Source organism: Panulirus ornatus, chromosome 6 (assembly GCF_036320965.1).
Source record: "Panulirus ornatus isolate Po-2019 chromosome 6, ASM3632096v1, whole genome shotgun sequence".
Classification (NCBI taxonomy): domain Eukaryota; kingdom Metazoa; phylum Arthropoda; class Malacostraca; order Decapoda; family Palinuridae; genus Panulirus; species Panulirus ornatus.
This window is the reverse complement of record NC_092229.1, coordinates 42,916,163-42,935,327: the sequence shown is the minus strand read 5'-3', so window position 1 is coordinate 42,935,327 and position 19,165 is coordinate 42,916,163. Positions and strand designations below refer to the sequence as shown.

The following is a 19,165-nucleotide window of genomic DNA, read 5'->3' as shown; positions in this document are numbered from 1 at the left end:
TATACTCAACAAAATAATGCCACAATAGTTTGAATACTCAGCTTTATCTCCTTTGGCACTATTCATGCATTCTGCCAATCCTCAGGCACATCATCATGATCCATACATATAAAGAATATCCTTATCAACCTATCAACAACACATTCACCCCCTTTCTTAAAAAATTCAAATGCAATACTATACACTCCCGCCATCTTGCCAGATTACATCTTACGCAAGGCCTCCACCACCACTTCTCTTTTACCCAAACCACCCTCCTTGACTCTCACTTCGCGCACTATCTGACCAAAACACCCTGTATCTGCCACTCTATCATCAAACATTCAAAAATCCTTCAAAATACTCACTCCATCTCCTCCTCACTCCGTCACTACCTGTTATCACTTCCCCCTTTGCCCCCTTCACCAATGATCCCACTTGTTCTCTTGTCTTTCACACATTATTTACCTCCTTCCAAAACATCCTTTTATCCTCCCTAAAGTTTACTGATACTCTCTCCCCTGAACTTTCATTTTCCCTCTTTTTCAATCCCTGTGCCTTCTTCTTGACCTCTGCTGCTTTCTCTTATCCATCTCCCAGCTATCTGCACTCCTTCCTTGTGAATATCGTCCTAATGTCCCTTTTCTTTCACTAACAACTTTACTTCATCCCACCACTCACTACCCTTTCTAATCTGCCCACCTCCCACCTGCCTCATGGTACATGCATCTCTTGCACATGCAATCACTGCTTCCCTATATACATCCCATTCCTCACCCATTCCCCTCACTTCATTTGCTCTAATCTTTTGCCATTCTAAACTTGATCTCTTCTGGCATTACTTCACACAAGTCTCTTTTCCAAGTTCACTTACTCTCACCACTCTCTTCTCCCCGAACATTCTCTCTTATTTTTTGAAAACTCTACAAATCTTCACTTTTGCTTCCACAAGATAGTGATCACACATCCCTCAGCTGCCCCTCTAAGCACAACTGCATTCAAAAGTATCTCTTTCACATGCCTATCAATTAATACATAATCTAATAATGCCCTTGGACCTTGTCTCCTACTCACATATGTACACTTGTGTATATCTCTCTTTTCAAATCAGGTATTCCCAATCTTTTTTCAGCACACAAATCAACAAGCTCTTTACAATTTCCATTCGCAACACTGAATACCCCATGCACACCAATCATACCCTTAACTGCATGCACACCAATTATACCCTTAACTACATGCACACCAATTATACCCTTAACTGCCACATCACTCAGCATTCAAATCGCTTATCACCAAAACTGCTGACACACTCACTTAGCTGCTCCCAAAACACTTGCCTCTCATGATCTATCATCTCATGACCAGGTGCATAAGCACCAATAATCACCCATCTCTCACCATCCACTTTCACTTTTACCCACATAAATCTAAAATTTAATTTTTTACACACTATCATACACTCCCACATCTCCTGCTTCAGGAGTAGTGCTACTCCTTCTTTAGCTCTGGTCCTCTCACCAACCAATGACTTTACTCCCAAGACCTCTCCAAACCATTCATCCCGTTTACCCTTGAGTTTCATTTTACTCAAAGCCAGAACAACCAGGGTTCTTTCCTCAAATATACTACCTATCTCTTGTTTCTTCTTATTTTGGTTACATCCACACACATTGAAACACCCCAATCTGAGCCTTTGAGGAGGAGGATGAGCACCACCCGCTCAACTCTTCTTTTGTTTCCTCTTTCAGAAATTGAATTACAAGAAAGGGAAGGTTTCCAGCCCCCACCTCCCACCCCTTTTAGTGCCTTCTATTCCATGTGGGGAATACGGAGATAGAATTCTTTTTTCCCTACCTCAGGGATAATCTTAAACTTATGTAACATGCATTCCAGGGTTGTGATATATGCTCTTTCTACAAAGAGGTTTGTGGTGCTGTATACCAGAATAAACTGTGCAACTTCAATTAACAGTAGAATGACCAGCCTCTTTTTTTCTGTGTAGCAACAAAGTATAATAATATAAATTATTTATTTGTTCATTTTGCTTTGTCGCTGTCTCCCGCGTTAGCGAGGTAGCGCAAGGAAACAGATGAAAGAATGGCCCAACCCACCCACATACACATGTATATACATACACGTCCACACATGCAAATATACATACCTGTACATCTCAACATATATATACACACACAGACATATACATATATACACATGTACATAATTCATACTGTCTGCCTTCATTCATTCCCATCGCCACCCTGCCACACATGAAATAACAACCCTCTCCCCCCCTCATGTGTGCGAGGTAGTGCTAGGAAAAGACAACAAAGGCCACATTTGTTCACCCTCAGTCTCTACCTGTCACGTAATAATGCACTGAAACCACAGCTCCCTTTCCACATCCAGGCCCCACAGAACTTTCAATGGTTTACCCCAGACGCTTCACATGCTCTGGTTCAATCCATTGACAGCACGTCGACCCCGGTATACCACATCATTCCAATTCACTCTATTCTTTGCATGCCTTTCACCCTCCTGCATGTCCAGGCCCCAATCACTCAAAATCTTTTTCACTCCATCTTTCCACCTCCAATTTGGTCTCCCATTTCTCCTCCTTCCCTCCACCTCTGACACATATATCCTCCTGATCAATCTTTCCTCACTCATTCTCTCCATGTGACCATACCATTTCAAAACACCCTCTTCTGCTCTCTCAACCACACTCTTTTTATAACCACACATCTCTCTTACCCTTACGTTACTTACTCGATCAAACCACCTCACACCACATATTGTCCTCAAACATCTCATTTCCAGCACATCCACCCTCCTCCACACAACTCTAGCTATAGCCCACGCCTCGCAACCATATAACATTGTTGGAACCACTATTCCTTCAAACATACCCATTTTTGCTTTTCGAGATAATGTTCTTGACTTCCACACATTCTTCAATGCTCCCAGAACTTTCCCCCCCTCCCCCACCCTATGATTCACTTCCGCTTCCATGGTTCCATCCGCTGCCAGATCCACTCCCAGATATCTAAAACACTTCACTTCCTCCAGTTTTTCTCCATTCATACTTACCTCCCAACTGACTTGTCCCTCAACCCTACTGTACCTAATAACCTTTCTCTTATTCACATTTACTCTCAACTTTCTTTTTTCATACACTTTAACAAACTCAGTCACCAGCTTCTGCAGTTTCTCACACGAATCAGCCACCAGTGCTGTACCATCAGCGATCAACAACTGACTCACTTCCCAAGCTCTTTCATCCCCAACAGACTGTATACTTGCCCCTCTTTCCAAAACTCTTGCATTCACCTCCCTAACAGTCCCATCCATAAACAAATTAAACAACCATGGAGACATCACACACCCCTTCCGCAAACCTACATTCATTGAGAACCAATCACTTTCCTCTCTTCCTACACATACACATGCCTTACATCCTTGATAAACACTTTTCACTGCTTCTAACAACTTGCCTCCCACACCATATATTCTTAATACTTTCCACAGAGCACCTCTATCATATGCCTTCTCTAGATCCATGAAAGCTACTTACAAATCCATTTGCTTTTCTAAGTATTTCTCAAATACATTCCTCAAAGCAAACATCTGATCCACACATCCTCTACCACTTCTGAAACCACATTACTCTTCCCCAATCTGATGCTCTTACATGCCTTCACCCTCTCAATCAATACCCCCCCCATATAATTTCCCAGGAATACTCAACAAACTTATACCTCTGTAATTTGAGCACTCACTTTTATCCCCTTTGCCTTTGTACAATGGCACTATGCAAACATTCCGCCAATCCTCAGGCATCTCACCATGAGTCATACATACATTGAATAACCTTACCAACCAGTCAACAATACAGTCACCCCGTTTTTTAATAAATTCCGCAGCAATACCATCTAAACCCGCTGCCTGGCAAGCTTTCATCTTCTGCAAAGCTTTTACTACCTCTTCTCTGTTTACTAAATCATTCTCCCTAACTCTCTCACTTTGCACACCATCTCGACCAAAACACCCTATATCTGCCACGCTATCATCAAACACATTCAACAAACCTTCAAAATGCTCACTCCATCTCCTTCTCACACCACCTCTGCTTGTTATCACCTCCCCATTAGCCCCCTTCACTGAAGTTCCCATTGATTCCCTTGTCTTACGCACTTTATTTACCTCCTTCCAAAACATCTTTTTATTCTCCCTAAAATTTAATGATACTCTCTCACCCTAACTCTCATTTGCCCTCTTTTTCACCTCTTGCACCTTTCTCTTAACCTCCTGCCCCTTATATATGGTATACTGGGGTCGACATGCTGTCAATGGATTGAACCAGGGCGTGTGAAGCGTCTGGGGTAAACCATAGAAAGTTCTGTGGGGCCTGGATGTGGAAAGGGAGCTGTGGTTTCAGTGCATTATACATGACAGCTAGAAACTGAGTGTAAACAAACGTGGCCTTGGTTGTCTTTCCCTAGAGCTACCTTGTGCACATGCAGGGGGAGGGGGTTGTTATTTCATGTGTGGTGGGGTGGCGATGGGAATGAATAAAGGCAGACAGTATGAACTATGTACATGTGTATATATGTATATGTCTGCATGTGTATATATATGTATACGTTTAGATGTATAGGTATGTATATTTGCGTGTGTGGACATGTATGTATATACATGCGTATGTGGGTGGGTTGGGCCATTCTTTCTTCTGTTTCCTTGCGCTACCTTGCTAATGCAGAAGACAGCGACAAAGCAAAAGTAAAATAATTAATAATGCTGGGAAAGATGATAAACTCACCTGTTCCAGAACTTGTGCAATATGGTAATAGCAGTCAACAGGGCTCAATTTTGTCTCTAGTATCAAACGATCTATTTTGTTGAGAACAAGAACTGGTCGGATATTTTCCATCCAAGCTTGCTGAAGGACAACCTGTCAAATTGGTCAAAACACACTTTGTTTAAAATACAAACAAAAAACAAACTAAAAACAAATGATACACAAAATTAACAACTACAAGAAATCTAAATAAGTAATGAAAGGTTTAAAGATGTATGATGTCACAAGCAACTGCAATTATCATCAATGCCAGATAGTCCTTAATTTTGTGCTCCTATGTAAATCTACTTTGCTAAGCCTCACTAAGCCATGGTTTTTTACAGCAATGAAAATACAAAATGTACGTGAAGAATACTTAGAAAAAGACAGATTTGTATGTAGCATTTATGGACCTGGAGAAGGCACATGATAGAGTTGATAGAGATGCTCTGTGGAAGGTATTAAGAGTATATGGTGTGGGAGGTAAGTTGCTAGAAGCAGTGAAAAGTTTTTATCAAGGATGTAAGGCATGTGTACGAGTAAGAAGAAAGTGATTGGTTCCCAGTGAATGTCGGTTTGCAGCAGGGGTGCGTGATGTCTCCATGGTTGTTTAATTTGTTTATGGATGGGGTTGTTAGGGGGATGAATGCAAGAGTTTTGGAGAGAGGGGCAAGTATGAAGTCTGTTGTGGAGGACAGGGCTTGGGAAGTGAGTCAGTTGTTATTCGCTGATGATACAGTGCTGGTGGCTGATTCGGGTGAGAAACTGCAGAAGTTGATGACAGAGTTTGGTAAAGTGTGTGAGAGAAGAAAGCTGAGAGTAAATGTGAATAAGAGCAAGGTTATTAGGTTCAGTAGGGTTGAGGGACAAGTAAATTGGGAGGTAGGTTTGATTGGGAAAAATCTGGAGGAAGTGAAGTGTTTTAGATATCTGGGAGTGGATTTGGCAGTGGATGGAACCATGGAATCGGAAGTGAGTCACAGGGTTGCTGAAGGACGTTTCTCACTCCATCTTTCCACCTCCAATTTGGTCTCACACTTCTCCTCGTTCCCTCCACCTTCGACACATATATCCTCTTGGTTGGTCAATCTTTCCTCACTCATTCTCTCCATGTGACCAAACCATTTTTTTTGCTCTCTCAACCACACTCTTTTTATTACCTCACATCTCTCTTACCCTTACATTACTTACTTGATCAAACCACCTCACACCACATATTGTCCTCAAACATCTCATTTCCAGTACATCCACCCTCCTCCGCACAACTCTATCCATAGCCCACACCTCGCAACCATACATTGTTGGAACCACTATTCCATCAAACATACCCATTTTTGCTTTCCAAGATAATGTTCTTGACTTCCACACATTCTTCAACACTCCCAGAATTTTCGCCCCCTCCCCCACCCTATGATTCACTTCCACTTCCATGGTTCCATCCGCTGCCAAATCCACTTCCAGATATCTAAAACACTTCACTTCCTCCAGTTTTTCTCCATTCAAACCTACCTCCCAATTGACTTGACCCTCAACCCTACTGTACCGAATAATCTTGCTCTTATTCACATTTACTCTCAACTTTATTCTTTCACACACTTTACCAAACTCAGTCACCAGCTTCTGCAGTTTCTCACATGAATCAGCCACCAGCGCTCTATCATCAGCGAACAACAACTGACTCACTTCCCAAGCTCTCTCATCCACAACAGACTGCATACTTGCCCCTCTTTCCAAAACTCTTGCATTCACCTCCCTAACAACCCCATCCATAAACAAATTAAACAACCATGGAGACATCACACACCCCTGCCGCAAACCTACATTCATTGAGAACCAATCACTTTCCTCTCTTCCTACACGTACACAGGCCTTACATCCTCGATAAAAACTTTTCACTGCTTCTAACAACTTGCCTCCCACACCATACATTCGTAATACCTTCCACAGAGCATCTCTATAAACTCTATCATATGCCTTCTCCAGATCCATAAATGCTACATACAGATCTATTTGCTTTTCTAAGTATTTTTCACATACATTCTTCAAAGCAAACACCTGATCCACACATCCTCTACCACTTCTGAAACCACATTGCTCTTCCCCAATCTGATGCTCTGTACATGCTTTCACTCTCTCAATCAATACCCTCCCATATAATTTACCAGGAATACCCAACAAACTTATACCTCTGTAATATGAGCACTCACTCTTACCCCCTTTGCCTTTGTACAAAGGCACTATGCTAGCATTCCGCCAATCCTCAGGCACCTCACCATGAATCATACATACAGTAAATAACCTTACCAACCAGTCAACAATACAATCACCCCCTTTTTTAATAAATTCCACTGCAATACCATCCAAATCTGCTACCTTGCTGGCTTTCATCTTCCGCAATGCTTTTACTACCTCTTCTCTGTTTACCAAATCATTTTCCCTAACCCTCTCACTTTGCACACCACCTCGACCAAAACACCTATATCTGCCACTCTATCATCAAACACATTCAACAAACCTTCAAAATACTCACTCCATCTCCTTCTCACATCACCACTACTTGTTATCACCTCCCCATTAGCCCCCTTCACTGAAGTTCCCATTTGTTCCTTTGTCTTACGCACTTTATTTACCTCCTTCCAAAACCTCTTTTTATTCTCCCTAAAATTTAATGATACTCTCTCACCCCATCTCTCATTTGCCCTCTTTTTCACCTCTTGCACCTTTCTCTTGACCTCCTGCCTCTTTCTTTTATACATCTCGCACTCATTTGCATTATTCCCCTCCAAAAATCGTCCAAATGTCTCTCTCTTCTCTTTCACTAATAACCTTACCTCTTCATCCCACCACTCACTACCCTTTCTTATCTGCCCACCTCCCATGCTTCTCATGCCACAAGGGTCTTTTGCACAAGCCATCACTGCTTCCCTAAATACATCCCATCCCTCCCCCACTCCCCTTACCTCCTTTGTTCTCACCTTTTTCCATTCTATACTCAGTCTCTCCTGGTACTTCCTCACACAAGTCTCTTTCCCAAGCTCACTTATTCTCACCAAAGTATAATAAATAAATAACAATAATATGTAAACCAATATAAACAAAACTTAGTTTTTTGACAATTTTGCAGCCTCACTGCCTCCAGTAACACTGCACTGGAGTTGCCCTATGCCAGTAACCTGTCAAGTGTGAGACACAAAAGGGTAAGAAGCGGCACTGGAGTCTACCAATCATGCCAAGGGTTTAATCAAAAGAGACAAGTGATTAAAGGTGATGGCATTGAATGTGAATAGGATGACAGGTGAGAATAAAAGGAGGGAGACAGTGAAGAGGTTTAAAAGTTTTAGTGTGGATGTGCAAGGGACTGGGGAAACCCATAACCTTGGGCAGGCTGTGTGGAGTGAAAATGGAAATGATGAATGCAAGTTATGGGAGGGCATGGAAGGATGTGTGGTATGGATGGGAATGCGTGAAAGTTATCGAGGAAGAGGAAAAGAAGGATGTGCAATTCTGCTATCACCAAGAGCATGGGAGGGTGTTATAGAACATGGATGGAATGGATCAAGATAACATGGGTGAAATGAAAAATTGGGATTGTGAAGCAGACATGGGTATGTGAATATGAAGACTGTATGAGGTAAGGATGAAATGAAGCTTTTCTGGAGTTATCTGAATGACTGTATAAAAGGTTTTGAGAATGAGAGAAACATGGTTGCATTGGGTGATGAGAATGCAGAAGAGGGATGTGATGGAATTGAAGAGAGAGCTGGCAAATGGGGAGTGCCTAGAGTATATGAGAATGGAAGTTATCTTCTGGATATTAGTGCTGAGAGGGGTTTACTCCTTGCATACACCTTTTTTCAGCACAAGATGAATGATAAAAGAGAAGAGAAAAGGCTTTGATTGACTATGTGGATGAAAGATTGAGAAAGACCATGCTAGATGCTAGTCATGACAAGATTCTTTGGAAACTCTAACCCATTTCATAGTTCTTGTGGGGATGAGGATCAGGGACAAGTGGAGGTATGGTGTAAAGAAGAATGGAGAGGCAAAAGTGTTGGCAAGCGAAAAGATGAATCAGAAAAAATGCAGAGATAAGTATGAAAGGAAGGTAATTGAAAGCTTAGATGGAAGTACAATGAATGTAGGAATGGAGTCATGCATGAAAGAGGTGTTTAAAATATCTAGAGAATCAGTAACTGGATACAAGGTAGTGAGATACAGGGCAATGCTTGGTGGTCAGAAGAGATTAGAAATGTTGTGGAAAAGAAAAAGGCATATGGTTGATTGCTCGACAGGAATGTACCAGCGGACGTTCAGCAAAGGAGGAAGGAAGAATACAAAATATGTCAGCAGAACATTATGAAGCTTATAGAGGAAAGCAAAGACAGAGTAGATGAAGATTTGGGAAGGAAGTGGATAGTTTTGGGATATTAAGAGTTTTGGAAAGAGGGGCAAGTATGCAGTCTGTTGTGGAGGACAGGGCTTGGGAAGTGAGTCAGTTGTTGTTTGTTGATGATACAGTGCTGGTGACTGACTCAGGTGAGAAACTGCAGAAGTTGGTGACTGAGTTTGGTAAAGTGTGTGAGAGAAGAAAGCTGAGAGTAAATGTGAATAGGAGCAAGGTTATTAGGTTCAGTAGGGTTGAGGGACAAGTTAATTGGGAGGTAAGTTTGGATGGACAAAACTGGAGGAAGTGAAGTGTTTTAGATATCTGGGAGTGGATTTAGCAGCAGATGGAACTATGGAAGCGAAAGTGAGTCACAGGATGGGGGAGGGGGTGAAAATTCTGGAAGCATTGAAGAATGTGTGGAAGGCGAGAACATTATCTCGGAAAGCAAAAATGGGTATGTCTGAAGGAATAGTGGTTCCAACATTGTTATATGGTTGCGAGGCATGGGCTATAGATAGGGTTGTGCAGAGGAGGGTGGATGTGTTGGAAATGAAATGTTTGAGGAAGATATGTGGTGTAAGGTGGTGAGGTCGAGTAAGTAATGAAAGGGTAAGAGAGATGTGTGGTAATAAAAAGAGTGTGGTTGAAAGAGCAGAAGAGGGTGTATTGAAATGGTTTGACAAAGAGGATATATGTGTCAGAAGTGAAGGAAGAAGTGGGAGACCAAATTGGAGGTGGAAGGATGGAGTGAAAAAGATTTTGAGCAATCAGGGCCTGAACATACAGGAGTGTGAAAGGAACTAAAGGAATAGAGTGAATTGGAATTATGTGGTATACTACGGTTGATGTGCTGTCAATGGATTGAACCAGGGCTTGTGAAGCATCTGGGGTAAACCATGGAAAGTTTTGTGGGACCTGGATGTGGAAAGGGAGCTGTAATTTCAGTGCAGTGCATTACACATGACAGCCAGAGACTGAGTGTGAACAAATATGGCCTTTGTTGTCTTTTCCTAGCATTATCTCATGCGCGCACAGAGGGAGGAGGCTGTTGTTTCATGCGTGGTGGGGTGGTGATGGGAATGGATGAAGGCAGCAAGTATGAATATGTACATGTGTATGTATGTAAATGTCTGTGTATGTATATGTATATATGTGTTAAAATGTATAGGTATGTATATGTGTGTGTGTGGGCGTTTATGTATATGCATTTGTACGTGGGTGGGTCGCGCCATTCTTTTGTCTGTTTCCTTGCGCTACCTCACTTATGCAGGAGACAGCGATTAAGTATAATGAAATATAAATAAAAAACTATACTAAAAGAAGTGAAAAAGGAAAGAGGTGGATGTAAGTGTGGAAACACTGATGTGAGAAGTAAGGAAGGGGAGTTGCTGAATCAAAAAGAGGACATGAAAGGAAGATGGAAAGAGTATTTTGAAGAACTGATGAATGTGGGAGATGGGGAGGCAGCAGGTGTTACATGCATGGGCATGGAGGAGGGAAGGAGGATAATACAAGTGCAAGGGCCTACAGTAAAACGGGAGGAAAGAAGGGCAATAATGAGGCAGAAGGTAGGAAAGGCACCTGGAGTGGATGGGATTACGGCTGAAATGCTGAAGCATGGAGGAGGAAGTGTGATACAGTGGATGCATCTTATATGTAATTTAGCAGTGAAACTGAAGGTTGTGCCTGAAAGCTATTATGTAGCAATTATAGGGGAATAAGTTTGTTAAGCATACCAGAAAAAGTGTATGCAAGAATATCAATTGATAGAGTGTTGAAAGTGACTGAATGCAGAATAAGGTTGGGGAGGTGTGGATCAGATTTTTGTAGTAAAGATGATTGTGGGAAAGTATTTCACAATGGGGAAGAAGATGCAGCTTTTATGGATCTGTAGAAAACGTATGACAATTCGAGTGGAATGCTTTTTGGGATGTCTTAAGGATATATGGTATAATGAGACAACTGCTGGATGGTGTGAAAGCCTTCTATAGAAGAGCAAATGTGTGTGTAAGAATGGATGGAGAACTGAGCAAAAGTTCTGGGATACATGTAGGTGTGAGGCAGGGTTGAGTGATGTCACTGTGGCTTTTCAATATATATATGGATGGAGTAATAAGAGAGATGAAAGCAAAACAAGGGAAAAGGGAGGAAGAGATGGAGTGTGGCATTGAGATATGGTGGCTAGCTGCAAGCCTGCTTGTGGATGGTACTGTGCTGTTTGCTGAGAGTGAAGAGGAGTTGCAGAAGGTTATAAGCATGTCTTATGATGAGTGTTAAATGTAAGTGATTGAAGGTAAATGCAATTAAAAGTAAATGTGGTGTCTGAAAGGAAATAAAGTAAAAGTATCGATTTTGTAACACCATACATAAAGAATGAAAGAAGAAAGTGTACTAAATTGTGCTGTGGATATTGGGAGATGGGGGGGGGGCTGCAAGAAGTGAGAGAATTTAATTATCTAGGAGCTGTTTTGGGTAAGTGTGGTGGTATGGAAGGTGAGATAAAGAAGAGAGCAGTACAGGATAGAAGAGTCATTGGGTCCATTAACAGAATAATGATCAGTAGAGCTGTATGTATGGAAGTGAAGAGAGGATTACGGGACAGCATAGTCCTCCCAACCCAGACCTATGCAGCTAAAACATGGACATGGGATGTCACAGAGGTCAAGAATCCAGGCTGTGAAAATGAGCTATTTGAAAAGAGCATGTGGCGTGATAAAATGGAATGATAAAAGAAATGAAAGGGTGTATGAAAGCTGTGGTATGGAAGGGAATGCAAGTGGTAGAATGGGTGAAATGTAATACTTTGAGGTGGTTTGGGCATGTGGAAAGAATGCAAGACTGAGAGTTTACAAGGAGAGTGAATATAGTACAATTAAAGGGGATGGTGTGAATGGAAGACCACCTGTGACATGGGTAAACTGGGTGGAGGAATACTGGAGGGAGAGAAGTAGTGGAAGAATTCATGGAATGGAAGACTTCTTTGCCATGGCCACCCCTTGATGAGAGTTCCTGGATGGGACGGGTGTGAGAGATATAGAAAGATGGAATCGAAACAAAATAAAATGATTAACAGCATACCTTTGTCTGGGCACAAACTCCTTCCATGACATCCACAACAATGATTGTCCCATCACAGAGGCGAACAGCAGTTGAAACTTCTGATGAAAAATCCACATGACCCGGGGAATCAATTAAATTGATTAGATAGGCGCCATCAGGCCTATTGTATGCCAGTGACACACATGAGCTTTTCATTGTTATCCCTCGCTCAATTTCATCCTTGCGACTATGGAAGAACGAATTGTTAGTTCCCATTTACAAACTATTCTGTTTATCTATATATATTTTATGGGTCTTATAGGTCAAACACAAACGCCTCCATCCATTATCACACTACACAGTATATAATTTCTGCAAATAAACTACTGGCTCATAATCACATTCTTTTCATTTATAGTTTTATGTACAATCTGAACGAAATATGGAACATAAAGAAATAATACTGATATCAAATGATATATGAGAAAATTACAATGCAGAAATTGAAACATTAGGTAACAGAATATATGGTAAAGGTCTTAGTTTAAGGTTAAGGATGCTGGTATGTGAGACTGATGAAACAAAACCTTATGATACAAAACTCAGAACTATGGATGTTCACTGTATATTACATACAGTACACAGATGCTTTGGGAATAAAATCAATACAAAAAACTATGCCATATGAACACAGTCATTACAAAATATCTCAGCCAAAAATAATCATCATATACTCCATGAAATTTCAACTCATATTTTCAAATTATAAAATTTCTAATCTAACCATACTTTATGAAAACAATTTTGCCATACCTCATTCCTAGACATTTCCATTTTGGTGTGCTTGCTTTCTAAGCATAAATTCAGATGAAATGAGGGTCATGAATAATCTGAAGAAGCTAAAAATAATTCAATCTTACAAGGATTCTGAGACAAACTAATACCTATGATGACTTCTTTGGTGTCCTGTTAAACTAGAAATCTATCCACCCCCATTCCAGCAATGCGATAACCATCTCGTAGTCTCTATATCATTAACATATTATAACTAATTAACCATAATACCCACAGTAATCCATTTTGAAACCTTTCTTATGACAAACTTAACAAGTCTTAAGTAACAATGAATACTGAGCCCTTCAGAGGAATTACCTGTCCATGTATCGGATACGTCCTACTTGGCGTTGAGTGATTAGACCATTGGAAGCTACAAGAGCATCTGCTAGGGAGGTTTTGCCATGATCAACATGTGCCATAATGCACAAGTTACGGATATTATGGGGCTTGCCCATTAGCACGGGCAACTGTCCAGGTGCATCTCCCTGATCAACAACCATCTTGCCTACAATTAAAGAAAATTACTTAAAACTTATCATGACTTAAAATAATATCTATAAACAAAACACAGAGCTTATAAACATTTGAAGAGAGTATTTCTGAGATAAATTCATCTTGTGTTGGTATCCTTTTAAGAATCTAAACGGAAACATCCAGTCTTTCCTAAACATAGAGGTAATTAGTCTATTCAAGTTCCTGCATCACATACTCAGTAAAGATACTCGGAACACCTGTCAGAGAATTCCATCCATTAAATAACCTATCTGTAACAGGTATGTATATGTGCATATGTGGACATGTATGTATATACATATGTATGTGGGTGGGTTGGGCCATTCTTTCGTCTGTTTCCTTGTGGTACCTCGCTAAGAAGGAACAGAAGGGGGCAAGGTGAGGATATTCCAAAAAAGGCCCAGTCCTCTGTTCTTAATGCTACCTCGCTAAACGCGGGAAATGGCAAATAGTTTAAAAGAAAGAAAAAGAAATATATCATTTATCTATTCATCTATTATGCTTTGTCACTGTCTCCCGCGTTAGCGAGATAGCGCAAGGAAACAGACGAAAGAATGGCCCAACCCACCCACATACACATTTATATACATACACGTCCACACACGCAAATATACATACCTATACATCTCAACGTATACATATATATACACACACAGACATATACATATATACACATGTACATAATTCATACTGTCTACCTTTATACATTCCCACTGCCACCTCACCACACATGAAAATAACAACCCCCTCCCCCCTCATGTGTGCGAGGTAGCGCTAGAAAAAGACAACAAAGGCCACATTCGTTCACACTCAGTCTCTAGCTGTCATGCAATAATGCACCGAAACCACAGCTCCCTTTCCACATCCAGGCCCCACAGAACTTTCAATGGTTTACCCCAGACGCTTCACATGCCGTGGTTCAATCCATTGACAGCAAGTCAAAATAAATAAATAAATAAATGAAATATTATATAAATATTATATAAAAAAATAAAAAAAAATATATATATATATATATATATATATATATATATATATATATATATATATATATATATATATATATATATATATGGGGTAAACCATGGAAAGCTGTGTAGGTATGTATATTTGCGTGTGTGGACGTATGTATATACATGTGTATGGGAGGGGGTTGGGCCATTTCTTTCGTCTGTTTCCTTGCGCTACCTCGCAAATGCGGGAGACAGCGACAAAGTATAAAAAAAAATATATATATATATATATATATATATATATATATATATATATATATATATATATATATATATATATATTTATTTTATTTATATCTATTATACTTTGTCGCTGTCTCCCGCGTTTGCGAGGTAGCGCAAGGAAACAGACGAAAGAAATGGCCCAACCCCCCCCATACACATGTATATACATACGTCCACACACGCAAATATACATACCTACACAGCTTTCCATGGTTTACCCCAGACGCTTCACATGCCTTGATTCAATCCACTGACAGCACGTCAACCCCGGTATACCACATCGCTCCAATTCACTCTATTCCTTGCCCTCCTTCACCCTCCTGCATGTTCAGGCCCTGATCACACAAAATCTTTTTCACTCCATCTTTCCACCTCCAATTTGGTCTCCCTCTTCTCCTCGTTCCCTCCACCTCCGACACATATATTCTCTTGGCCAATCTTTCCTCACTCATTCTCTCCATGTGCCCAAACCACTTCAAAACACCCTCTTCTGCTCTCTCAACCACGCTCTTTTTATTTCCACACATCTCTCTTACCCTTACGTTACTCACTCGATCAAACCACCTCACACCACACATTGTCCTCAAACATCTCATTTCCAGCACATCCATCCTCCTGCGCACAACTCTATCCATAGCCCACGCCTCGCAACCATACAACATTGTTGGAACCACTATTCCTTCAAACATACCCATTTTTGCTTTCCGAGATAATGTTCTCGACTTCCACACATTCTTCAAGGCCCCCAGAATTTTCGCCCCCTCCCCCACCCTATGATCCACTTCCGCTTCCATGGTTCCATCCGCTGCCAGATCCACTCCCAGATATCTAAAACACTTCACTTCCTCCAGTTTTTCTCCATTCAAACTTACCTCCCAATTGACTTGACCCTATATATATATATATATATATATATATATATATATATATATATATATATATTTATTTATTTATTATACTTTGTCGCTGTCTCCCGCGTTTGCGAGATAGCGCAAGGAAACAGACGAAAGAAATGGCCCAACCCCCCCCATACACATGTATATACATACGTCCACACATGCAAATATACATACCTACACAGCTTTCCATGGTTTACCCCAGACGCTTCACATGCCTTGATTCAATCCACTGACAGCACGTCGACACCGGTATACCACATCACTCCAATTCACTCTATTCCTTGCCCTCCTTTCACCCTCCTGCATGTTCAGGCCCCGATCACACAAAATCTTTTTCACTCCATCTTTCCACCTCCAATTTGGTCTCCCTCTTCTCCTCGTTCCCTCCACCTCCGACACATGTATCCTCTTGGTCAATCTTTCCTCACTCATTCTCTCCATGTGCCCAAACCACTTCAAAACACCCTCTTCTGCTCTCTCAACCACGCTCTTTTTATTTCCACACATCTCTCTTACCCTTACGTTACTCACTCGATCAAACCACCTCACACCACACATTGTCCTCAAACATCTCATTTCCAGCACATCCATCCTCCTGCGCACAACTCTATCCATAGCCCACGCCTCGCAACCATACAACATTGTTGGAACCACTATTCCTTCAAACATACCCATTTTTGCTTTCCGAGATAATGTTCTCGACTTCCACACATTCTTCAAGGCCCCCAGAATTTTCGCCCCCTCCCCCACCCTATGATCCACTTCCGCTTCCATGGTTCCATCTGCTGCCAGATCCACTCCCAGATATCTAAAACACTTCACTTCCTCCAGTTTTTCTCCATTCAAACTTAACTCCCAATTGACTTGACCCTATATATATATATATATATATATATATATATATATATATATATATATATATATATTTATTATACTTTGTCGCTGTCTCCCGCGTTTGCGAGGTAGCGCAAGGAAACAGACAAAAGAAATGGCCCAACCCCCCCCATACACATGTATATACATACGTCCACACACGCAAATATACATACCTACACAGCTTTCCATGGTTTACCCCAGACGCTTCACATGCCTTGATTCAATCCACTGACAACACGTCAACCCCGGTATACCACATCGCTCCAATTCACTCTATTCCTTGCCCTCCTTTCACCCTCCTGCATGTTCAGGCCCTGATCACACAAAATCTTTTTCACTCCATCTTTCCACCTCCAATTTGGTCTCCCTCTTCTCCTCGTTCCCTCCACCTCCGACACATATATCCTCTTGGTCAATCTTTCCTCACTCATTCTCTCCATGTGCCCAAACCACTTCAAAACACCCTCTTCTGCTCTCTCAACCACGCTCTTTTTATTTCCACACATCTCTCCTACCCTTACGCTACTCACTCGATCAAACCACCTCACACCACACATTGTCCTCAAACATCTCATTTCCAGCACATCCATCCTCCTGCGCACAACTCTATCCATAGCCCACGCCTCACAACCATAAAACATTGTTGGAACCACTATTCCTTCAAACATACCCATTTTTGCTTTCCGAGATAATGTTCTCGACTTCCACACATTCTTCAAGGCCCCCAGAATTTTCGCCCCCTCCAACACCCTATGATCCATTTCCGCTTCCATGGTTCCATCCGCTGCCAGATCCACTCCCAGATATCTAAAACACTTCACTTCCTCCAGTTTTTCTCCATTCAAACTTACCTCCCAATTGACTTGACCCTATATATATATATATATATATATATATTTATTTATTTATTTATTATACTTTGTCGCTGTCTCCCGCGTTTGCGAGGTAGCGCAAGGAAACAGACGAAAGAAATGGCCCAACCCCCCCCATACACATGTATATACATACGTCCACACACGCAAATATACATACCTACACAGCTTTCCATGGTTTACCCCAGACGCTTCACATGCCTTGATTCAATCCAATGACAGCACGTCAACCCCGGTATACCACATCGCTCCAATTCACTCTATTCCTTGCCCTCCTTTCTCCCTCCTGCATGTTCAGGCCCCGATCACACAAAATCTTTTTCACTCCATCTTTCCACCTCCAATTTGGTCTCCCTCTTCTCCTCGTTCCCTCCACCTCCGACACATATATCCTCTTGGTCAATCTTTCCTCACTCATTCTCTCCATGTGCCCAAACCACTTCAAAACACCCTCTTCTGCTCTCTCAACCACGCTCTTTTTATTTCCACACATCTCTCTTACCCTTACGTTACTTACTCGATCAAACCACCTCACACCACACATTGTCCTCAAACATCTCATTTCCAGCACATCCATCCTCCTGCGCACAACTCTATCCATAGCCCACGCCTCGCAACCATACAACATTGTTGGAACCACTATTCCTTCAAACATACCCATTTTTGCTTTCCGAGATAATGTTCTCGACTTCCACACATTCTTCAAGGCCCCCAGAATTTTCGCCCCCTCCCCCACCCTATGATCCACTTCCGCTTCCATGGTTCCATCCGCTGCCAGATCCACTCCCAGATATCTAAAACACTTCACTTCCTCCAGTTTTTCTCCATTCAAACTCACCTCCCAATATATATATATATATATATATATATATATATATATATATATATATATATATATATATATATATATATAAACAAGTAGTGGTGATGTGAGAAGGAGATGGAGTGATTATTTTGAAGGTTTGCTGAATGTGTTTGATGATAGAGTGGCAGATATAGGGTGTTTTGGTCGAGGTGGTGTGCAAAGTGAGAGGGTTAGGGAAAATGATTTGGTAAATAGAGAAGAGGTAGTATAGAGAGTAGGTAGAAGAGGCAAGGCAGCAGGTTTGGATGGTATTGCAGTGGAATTTATTAAAAAAGGGGTGACTGTATTGTTGACTGGTTGGTAAGGTTATTTAATGTATGTATGACTCATGGTGAGGTGCCTGAGGATTGGCGGAATGCGTGCATAGTGCCATTGTACAAAGGCAAAGGGGATAAGAGTGAGTGCTCAAATTACAGAGGTATAAGTTTGTTGAGTATTCCTGGTAAATTATATGGGAGGGTATTGATTGAGAGGGTGAAGGCATGTACAGAGCATCAGATTGGGGAAGAGCAGTGTGGTTTCAGAAGTGGTAGAGGATGTGTGGATCAGGTGTTTGCTTTGAAGAATGTATGTGAGAAATACTTAGAAAAGCAAATGGATTTGTATGTAGCATTTATGGATCTGGAGAAGGCATATGATAGAGTTGATAGAGATGCTCTGTGGAAGGTATTAAGAATATATGGTGTGGGAGGCAAGTAGTTAGAAGCAGTGAAAAGCTTTTATCGAGGATGTAAGGCATGTGTACGTTGTAGGAAGAGAGGAAAGTGATTGGCTCTCAGTGAATGTAGATTTGCGGCAGGGGTGTGTGATGTCTCCATGCTTG

The 19,165-nt window shown here is 41.3% G+C and overlaps 1 protein-coding gene across 1 annotated transcript in view; it reads right to left on the bottom strand.

Annotated features, from left to right (window-relative positions):
• Positions 1 to 19,165, bottom strand: part of LOC139749169 (elongation factor-like GTPase 1) — a 125,355-nt gene that overhangs the window by 76,687 nt on the left and 29,503 nt on the right. Inside the window, exons 2-4 of the mRNA XM_071662825.1 lie at positions 13,395 to 13,584; positions 12,282 to 12,489; positions 4,799 to 4,930 (exon numbers count right to left, since the gene is read on the bottom strand). Coding sequence (XP_071518926.1) covers positions 4,799 to 4,930; positions 12,282 to 12,489; positions 13,395 to 13,579 — 525 coding nt within the window. The 5' untranslated portion in view covers positions 13,580 to 13,584. The remainder of the gene's footprint in view (positions 1 to 4,798; positions 4,931 to 12,281; positions 12,490 to 13,394; positions 13,585 to 19,165) is intronic.